The following is a 9,411-nucleotide window of genomic DNA, read 5'->3' as shown; positions in this document are numbered from 1 at the left end:
GGGGGGGGGGGGGGGTGCTGGGGTGGAACGTGGCAGATCAGGGGCTCCGTGCTTCTCAGTCCTGAGAGCCGGTCATCGTCCGCATGTCATTTATGCCAGACATCTTCACTGGACAGCAGTCCTCCAGCTGAGCATGAGTCAGACTTGGTTCTGGACTTCAGGGCACTGAAAGTCCAGTGGGGGCCATTACCAATAGCACAGAAACTCTATATAATGGCAAACCAGTGAGTTCAGGACATCCCTGAGTGGGATGGGCGTGCAGGAGAAAGGTGGGCTAAAATTGCCCGGACCACGTTCCAGGGATGATTCCATTTGGCCAGCAAGCGTGTGACACGGCTCATGAAGCCCATCTCTCCCCATCGGCAGCCTTCTCCCCTGGATGTGTCCAGAGCACTGCGGTTCACAAGTCAACTGCCCCTTCTCATGGTCCTTCAATCCACACCACTGCCCTTTGGGCTGGGGCCTCCAGCATGGGGTCTTGCAGCAAGCCAGTGGGTTTACGCCAGGGCTCTTGACCTGTGGGGTTTTGAACGTCCCTCACAGCTGAACCCTGGCCTCTGTCTTGCAGGGACTGATGGGAAACGTGGGGGAACCCGGACTGAAAGGTGATAAGGTGATCTGAATACTCCCTTATTGCACTGTGTTTTGTCTGCATGCGAACCCCCTCAGCCTCGACGCTGCTGCTGATTTCTTGCCAGGTCCACTCCCCTGCGCTCTTACTGCCTCCCCTCTGGCCCCGCTAAATCTGCACTCCCCAGCTTCTTCCTTGTTAACTCTGGGTGGGACCCAGGCTGATGGTTCTGGAGGCACGCAGACCTTGGCAGACAGAGTGTGGGGGGCTCTCGAGACCTGGGTCGGGGGTAGGGTAAGGCAGGTCTCCGAATTTGGGGAGCAAAGCTGAGGCCAAAGCCACAGAACACGGGGTGGGCGGGGAGGAGCGGTGCTGAGATGATGGGCCCCAGGGCAGGGCTGATGGGGAGTCCAGAGACCCCTCCCAGGCATAGGAGGAAACAGATACGCATCAGCCGCCCAGACGAGAAGAGGGAGCCCCATCCCAGAGTCTGAAAATGCAACGGGAAAGCCAGGACGGGCCCCTGAGCTCCCACCTGCTTTCCTGCCAGCTGCCACGTGCCCTCCGCAGCCCTGCTGCTGAACTGACCCCGGGCCAAACCAGAGCTGGAGGTGGGTAGGTGGGACCCTGGGGCCTAGCATGGGGCAGCACCTGGCCTGGTTCCTGCAGCATCTGAGCCAAGAGACATGGAGGGCAGGGATTGGTGCCCCTGTGCTCTGCCCTGTGGCCATCTCCCTGCCCTCCCCTCTGCCTCGGGGAGTGTGGGAGAGCTTCTGGCAGCATCCCAGTTTCCATAATCCTGAGCCAATAAGAGCTGCTCAGCTGCTCCCGGGGCCAGGCTGCCTCTGCACCTGTCTTCAGGTGACTCTGCTCCTCCTAAATCCGAGGAACAGGAACAGGTACCGGCGCTGGGCCCGCTGAGTGCTCTGCGGGGCTTAGCCCGGGCATCCTCCACCCCTCTGTGAGATAGGAAGTTTGCCGAGCACAGACAGCTGGTAAGTAGTGTCAGGATTTGAACCCAGGCACTGCCGACAGAGACCTCCACCACGAAGCAAGACAGGTCGGAAGGGCAGAGCCAGTGAGGCCCTTAGAAGTCACCTCCTCCAGTGCCTACATTTTCACAGCCGGGGAAGCAGATCCAAAGAGGAGAAGGGACGCATCGAAGGAAACTCAGTGATCTATTGGAGCCAGCCCAGACCCTGGACTCAGAAAGTTAGAGCTGCTGGGCAGAAATGGGCACCCCAGATTGTCTCACCCACTCCCACCCCTAGGTACCTAGCCGTGTGGTGCTCAGTCTTCTCATCTGCTTCCCCCTTTCCCATCTCCTCCCGTCATGCCCAAGCCTCCAGCTGCAGCTCCCTCAGCCTCGCTGACTCTGCTCTGCCCCCTGGCTCTGCCCTGCTGCCTTTGCTAAGCCCCCTCTTCCACGGCCCTCCCTCTGGAGATGCAGGGGCTTGCTGTTGGAGGTGGGGCTTCCCCACAGCTACCTGTTTACCCTGCGGTGTGAGTCATCACCACTCTGGAAATGTTGAAGTCATGGAGGAGGGGAAGGAAGTGGGGGAAATAGGAGTGTAGGCAGGAAGCTTTTTATATGCCCTTTGCAGAGCTGGCCTCCAGCTCACTGTTTCTTCAGGAACATGGCAATCAATGTGTTACATAGAACTCGGCTGGCTTGCTGACTGCTGGTGCCTGGGACATTGAGAGAGGTGAAAGCGCTGGAAAAAAAAAAAAAAAAAAAAAGAGGAGAAAATTATTTTCCTGCTCGTAGATCTCAGGAAAATCAAATAAGTCTTAAGCGCTGAAAAAAAAGAAAAATAAGAAAAGCAAAAGAAATCTCTTTTCTGCCCCTTTGGCTGGGGCAGGGTCTTAATATTTCAGGGGTCAGGGTTCGGATCATCCCCTCTTCACTCCCAGCCTACCCCCTGGCCCTCCCCTGGGGTGATGGAGACACCCCTTCATGTTCCATGGTCATCCTGCCCAGAATCCCAGATTGTCCATGACCCAGCCTGGCCTCAGTCCCACTTACAACAACCTGGCTCCCTCTCCCCCCCATGGCAGCACATTCTGGAACCCAGGCTCCTTGCGCCAGGCCCAGCTTTCTCCAAATCCATTGTCCTGATTTCTTAGGTGCCTTTGAAACTTTTTTTTAAACCATCTTACTCCTCCTTTGGACATTAAAAAAAAAAATGTTCCTTGGTTCCTAAAATTCTGGGATATTGTACAAGATTTTGCAAACTGGAAAAACCAAAGTAAGTTAAAATTTTTTTTTATTAAAAAAAAAATTCTGGCTTTTGTTCTACCAAGGGAGCTCTGCTGGATCATGGCCTTAGTGGCATGACATGAGTTCTCTAAGATTCTCCATTCTTCCTGTGTTTTTCTCCCCATTCCTCCAACTGCTCCCAGGGCTGTGAATGTTTTCTGAGTCCTGGGGCCAATGTACCAACATGGAAAGCTGGAAATGATGAGGGTTGTGTGAGACAGTTCCAGCTCCAAGGAGAAACATCTCCCAATCTGGTTCTGCGACAGCTCATTTACCAGGATGTGGCTGAATACAGGGAGGGACTAGAAGAGGCCTCCGACAGCCAGAATCAGTGTCACCAAGCCCATGCAGTGTGTCATCTTAGAAAAGAAACACCCAGACCTAACCCGAGACCAGTTTACTTGCTGTTTACACATATTCTTAACTAGCCAGGTGCTCCGGTTTCTCATGCTATAGCTGATTAAAAGCAGCTAATTAGCAGTAGACCGAAGCAGATTGCTGGCATAGGAACTCCCACAGAAGGACGAAATGACAGCTCACAGCCTGGTGGTGAAAAATATCAAGCAACAGATGCAAAGCACTCAGAACCCTCAGTGGTGCAGGGCCACTGTCCAGGCTGCACGCTCCTCTGTGTGACATCAGTTGATGATGAGAAGGTTGAAAGATCATATGGCACAGCTCCTTTGACCCTCAAGTGTCTGTTCTCCTGACAAGGCCAGGTGACATTGGGCAGTTTAGTTTTCTGTTAGTGGAATGTTCGGCCACCTGAGCAACCCCAGGCAGACCTGCACATAAGCTGGCTCTGTCCCCGCAGGACCTACCTTCCCTACAGGGGGCAGGGCAGGGCTGGGAGCTGCCCTTTTCTCTAACAAGGCTGCTGCTGGGCAGATCGACTTTGGGAACAGCCTCAACAGAGCTGTACCCTCCCAATGGGTCTGGATGTCGGGGAGACTTCCAGAACCCACCGTGGTCTCCATTGTAACCTTCTTTGCTGGTGTGTATTTAGGGTGAACAAGGGGTTCCGGGTGTGTCAGGAGATACCGGATTCCAAGGAGACAAGGTAATTGCAGCAGATTCGCCCCCTGCCCCCTGCCCTGCCCTTCTCTGGCTCTGGCTTCCTTCCCAGGGTCCGTCAAGGGCCAGGACCCGCCTGTAGGATGGCTTCCTTTCACACAATCCTGTCTTCTCCATCCTCCGTCTACCCTCTCATTGTCTCTTCCCTGGACTTTACAATGGCCTCCTGACTTATTCCCAGGCCCCAGCCTCTTCCCTCCCAGTCTGTCTTCCTCACCGCCACAAAACTCTTCTGAGGGCCCACCTCTGCTCTGTGCTCACAGCCCATCCATGGCTCCCTACTGCCCCCGGAGTGGTGTCCTGGCTCCTTGCCCCGGCACCTGGACCCCCAGTACACAGGACACTCTGACACTTTCCTGCCCCTCGCCCTTCTAGCCCTGTGCTCCAGCCCCACTGACTTGCCCGCTGCACCTCAAGTTTGCACACACTGCTGCCTAGCCGGGCACACCCTCCGTCCCGCCTGTGCATGGCCCAGCCCCGCCGCAGAGCCCCGCGTGGGTGCCATTTTCTCTACCTGCTCAGGAAGTGACCATTCCCTTCTCTGCCATTCTCATTCCCTGCCCATCACCTGCGGTAGCACATTTCTCCCCTGGTTGATGGGGATTTGTGCTCAGCCCCCTGCCAGACAGCAGGTTCCCAAGGATAGGGCCCCCGGCTGGCTTGGAGGAGCTCAGCTTCGGGTCCTGCACAGACTGGTGAACATTTAAGACACGTCTGAGTGAGTAGCTGGCCTGACTGACTGAGGAGCCCAGGCAGCCTGCCGAGGCCGGCTCCTCTTTGCCTGTGTCCGGCACCATGTGGCCACATCTGGACCTCACCCAGCCAGTCAACGAGACCCAGATGTTGGCCAGCTCTGCCTCTTCCTCTCCCCTCCCTCCTGGCTGGCCTGTCCTGACCCAGCCTCAGTGTCTCCGGGTTGCGAGCCACGCAGGCCTGGCTGCCTCTCCAGCTGGGCCCCAGGCTCCAGACTTCCCCGGGCATCAAGGGTGCTTCAGTGCTTGCTTGGAGGCCCAGGGTCCCGGGTTCCAGGATGACCTGGTGAGGACAGGAGCTGCTGTTTCACCTTTGCATCCCCGGGTCCCAGCCTATAGGGCTGCCAAGCTGGAACTTGCAAGCAGGGAAAAGGACTGGGGAGCTCATCCTCCCCCTAAAAGTGGATGTTCTCCAAGCCTCAGGCCGGCAAGGATGACCAAGCAGCCGTTCATCTGGCCATTTCCGGTCCTTACTAACCACAGTTTGCTCTGCATCTTTTTCAGGGGAGCCAGGGATTACCAGGGTTCCCAGGCGCACGGGGGAAGCCAGGGCCTGTGGTAAGTACCTTCTGCTCTGAGATCCCCAACCTCGCACTCTCCAGATGGTCATGGAATGTGGCCAGAGATGCTTTCACATCCAGGATCTCCTTTCCTCTCGCAGCAGCTCTGGGAGGCGAATAGAGCAGAGCAGAAATGGAGATTCATCCATTTTACAGATGAGGACACTGAGGCCCAGAGGGGCAGGAGTATACCCAGCGTCACAGATAGGCATCAGTCACTGGCAGACCTCTGGTGAGAATCAGGGCTCCCAATGTCTCGTAAATAATAGTAACATTATTAATAATAGCAGTGGGTGTTGTTTATTTATTGAATGTTACTGTGCATCAGATCCTTCCTGTGCTATACCTCTCTGAAGTCTGCCAACAACCCCAGGAGTTAGAGACTTATTATTGCTCCCATTTTGCAGATGGGGAAAGTGAGGTTCCAAGGTGAAGTGACTTGCCCTGGATCCTGTGGCTAGCAAGTGTAGGAGATGGGGTTTGAACCGTAGCTCCTTGCAGTTACCTAGGCAGATTTCACTCATATTCTCCTGAGTTTTCCAACCACCCCCAGCCAGGGGGCTAATACAGGAGATCCAGGGAAGGTAGACCCTCACTTAGCCCTGCCTCCTCCACAATCTCTTCTCTTCCATAGGGCAAAGTTGGAGACAAAGGATCCATTGGGTTTCCTGGGCCCCCTGGACCCGAGGTATGCAATACCCTATTTCTCTGTGTCTGGCTGCTACTGGGACTGGGTGTTGTGCTTGGGAAACCAAGGCTCAGAGACAGGGAGAGACTTGCCTGGGGTCACACAGCAGATGAGAGATGGGGCTGAGAATAGAAATTCCTTTTCTGCCTCTGTGCCTCCCGGCTTCCCTAGAGGCTCTCAAAGGCAGTGGCACAGAAGCTGGCCTCTGACAGCCTCCCCAGCTTCGTAGCCGCCTTTACAGTTTCCAGAAGCAAACATGAGGAAAACCCTCTGAGCTCTACTGCCTCGACCCTTCACGGGAGTTCCCCACATTCTCTACCCTGAGGTTTGAGGCATCCAACCCCTCTGAGCCCTGGAACTTTTCTAACTGCCCACAGCCACCCTGGAGAAGTGCAGGGCTCACGGTTCACATGGGGGAGCAGGGGACAAGTGTAAAATTCTGGTGTTTGATGGAGAAGGAGAAATAGTGAAGGATGGATAAAGCAATTAACGTAACAACTCAAGTTAAGTCAGTAGAACCTGAGAGTTTCTGATACGTGTGATAACCAGCACAGGTAGGTTAAACGTTCATCAGCTGGCATTCATGTACAAAGGAGCGAGGCCCTTTTGCTCTCCCCCCACCCCACCCCAAACCCCAGTACGGGGACCAGCTCTGGAGAACAGGGTGGACAGTGCTAGGGCTACTGTCTGTCTCAGGGGGTTTAGCTCAGCCCTAGCCGCCACCCCACCTCTACACACCTCCCTGGCCTGGGGCCTTGCACATTCGTAAGGTCTCAGAGACAGAAGTCTGGTTCTGCCGGGTTCTCCAGATCCTTCCAAAGATCACTCCTGGTATCCCCCGGATGGATGAGAGAGTGTTTCCTGAAAGCTACAAGTTCTGCTTTCCACTCTGTTGACTTTGGCCGTGACACAGTCCTATCTTTAGACGAATGGACTTGGCCTCTCTTCCATGGACCTGGTTCCTTCCCCTGGTCACTGGAAAAAGACTTTTCTGCGAGTCCGGGTTTCCCAGCAGTCTGGCCAGTGCGGGTGGAAAGCCTGCTGCCTCACATTTATTAGGCACCTCCTCATGCCAGGAGGCCGCGTAGTATCTTCGGGATGAAAACTGATCGAATGGTCACCACAACCAGTGAGGGAGATATTGCTACCACTGTTTACAGATGAGGGAACTGAGTCACAGAGCAGCGGAGTGACCTCCTCAGGGTCACTCTGCTACTTGTAGCAAAGAAGGTCTTTATTTGCTCTTTGGCTCCCTCCTGGGGCCCTGGACAGACGGGGGTGGGGTCGTCCTCCCCCATCTTTGCGTTCTGTTTGGATTGGCGGACTCAGTATCCAGAATATGGCTTGGCGCAGCTGAAGACACAGAAGCTGACGAGCGTGTCAGCGCCTTCCCGGGTCTTTGCCTCTTTTCGGCCACCGACCGTGAGTGCAGCTCCAGCTCCCTAGCCCCCGTGTGAATTAGCTCTTGCACTCATCAGTGGGTCCGAGCTGTGTGAGTGCTAGGATTTGATTAGGATCCTGACCTTCAAGTTCTCCCTGGAGGCAGGCCCACCCCAGGCAGACTTGTTTTGTTTTCCCAGGAAGCAGGACCCAAAACCCTTTGGAATGCAGATTTTTATTGAGTGCTTACCAGGTGCCAAATACTGAACTAAGCGCTGCACTCACCTTATTCTCTTTAAGCCTAGGAACAGCCCTGTTAGATGATTTTATGGTCGCCATTTTAGAGGTGAGGAAGCTGAGGCCCAGAGAGGCTTAGAAACCTGTCCGGGGTCACACAGTGAGTCGGGGCAGAATGGGACTTTGAGTCTTTCAATTTGAAGAAAAAGACATGGGGCTTTAGTTCCATGTGTGTTAGCTCCAAATTCAGGCCCATTCTTGCCTTTGCTAATGAGAAGAGTGAGAGAATGCTTGAGCTGGAACTTAATGGGAGTTACCAAAAGCTCAAAAGAGGAAGGGGAAAGAGCCACTTACAAAGGCAAAGTGGGGGAGCATTCTGATTTCAGGGATTCATATAAGAAGGCTTTGGTTTCTGGCTGGCAGAAAAACTGAGGGAGTAGTGGGTCTGCCCTGGAAGCAAATGGAGTTCTAGGCTGAATTAATAGAGGTATTACACCTAGAACAAGGAAGGGGATGTTCTTATACTGGCCTGTGCTGGTCAGTTCACACCCAGAGGCCTGTGCTGGTCAGTTCACACCCAGAGAAGCATGGGTGTCCTAGTGATCAGCAACATTGGAAGCTGGGCAGTTGGAGGAAGCCAGACGGAGGGGCCCTGGGCCCCTGACGAGACGGGACAGGGAAGGGCAGAGGCCTTTTCCGTTGGGGACGGGAGGCGATTCTGCTCCGTGGCAGGAGGAAGCTTCCACCGCACAGTCGTCCATCCAGTAAATCTCAGTGGGAATTTCAGCTTCCGATATGAGCTGAGATTTACTAGATCGGTCCTCTTCGAGCCTTTCAAAGTCACAACAAACCCAGAACACAGAGGATCCCTGTAGTAAAGGATGGCACTTCTCAGAGCAGAGGACGGCTGGCTCTGAGGCCCTGGCTGCCGCAGGCTTAGGACTTGGGGAAGCCTGGATTGGACGAACTTGTACGTGCTTGTTCCTGGACTGAGACCTTCCTGCCCTGTCTTCCTTAATTTTCTCAGCACTTCTCTGAAGTGTAGGGGCTGATTCTTTGTTTTAGAACTGTGATAACTGACAGCCCAGCGTCACATCCCCTGCAGGATGAGACGGAAAACCAGGTCGGTCCCCCTGTAAGACCTGTGGCCTTGGCATTTCCCTTCATAGTCCCCCTGGGTGACTTCTGCCCTCTGCTTCCGTTCAGGGATTTCCTGGAGACATTGGCCCCCCTGGGGACAACGGCCGAGAAGGCATGAAGGTGAGTCCCTGCCCAGGGGAGCTCCCGTTGATGAGGATGACAACTCTTTGGAAACCATGGGCCTGCTTGCAAGCCAGCAGGAGTCTTGCCAGCCTGTGATGGAGATGGAGGTGCTGCCTCTGAGACCCCTCTTTGTTCCCTTCTCACCAGGGTAAGCCTGGAGCTCGAGGCCTGCCGGGACCCCGTGGGCAGCTGGGGCCAGAGGTGAGACCGTCTGGCCCTGCCCCCTGCCCATCCCTCCCAGCTCCCAGCCTGCTCTCTCCTGGGTCCTGGAGGCCTTAGATGAGGGCCAGGGCCCCTCAGTCAGGAGACACAGGGCCCAGGGCCACCTCAGGCTTGCCCTCCAGCTCACCTTTTACAGCCCTGCCCTGTGACCTTTCCAGGGTCCTTCACTGCCCCGGCCTGACTGGCGGGTCACTCCCACCATGGCAGCCCCATTGCCCTGGGGTTTTCTGTCTCAGAGCCACCGCCACTGCTTCTGCTCACAGCACAGTTTATTGGGGTATTGATATGGGAGGGAAGGAATCATCAGCTCACGTGAGGTCCTGAATCTCAGCGGAATAAAGACACTACGTTTGGTCCCATGGTTAGTGGCAGGCAGCATTAGGATTCCACCCCAGGTCTGCTGA

At 55.1% G+C, this 9,411-nt stretch overlaps 1 protein-coding gene across 1 annotated transcript in view; it reads left to right on the top strand.

Annotated features, from left to right (window-relative positions):
- COL27A1 (collagen type XXVII alpha 1 chain) overlaps positions 1–9,411 on the top strand; it is a 146,393-nt gene that overhangs the window by 72,142 nt on the left and 64,840 nt on the right. Inside the window, exons 16-21 of the mRNA XM_007449735.1 lie at positions 569–613; positions 3,838–3,891; positions 5,162–5,215; positions 5,852–5,905; positions 8,729–8,782; positions 8,933–8,986. Of these exons, the coding sequence (XP_007449797.1) occupies positions 569–613; positions 3,838–3,891; positions 5,162–5,215; positions 5,852–5,905; positions 8,729–8,782; positions 8,933–8,986 (315 nt within the window). The remainder of the gene's footprint in view (positions 1–568; positions 614–3,837; positions 3,892–5,161; positions 5,216–5,851; positions 5,906–8,728; positions 8,783–8,932; positions 8,987–9,411) is intronic.

Source organism: Lipotes vexillifer, unplaced genomic scaffold, assembly GCF_000442215.2.
Source record: "Lipotes vexillifer unplaced genomic scaffold, Lipotes_vexillifer_v1.1 scaffold230, whole genome shotgun sequence".
Taxonomy (NCBI): domain Eukaryota; kingdom Metazoa; phylum Chordata; class Mammalia; order Artiodactyla; family Lipotidae; genus Lipotes; species Lipotes vexillifer.
Note: the sequence above shows the minus strand (reverse complement) of the source record. Positions and strands in the feature narration are given on the sequence as shown.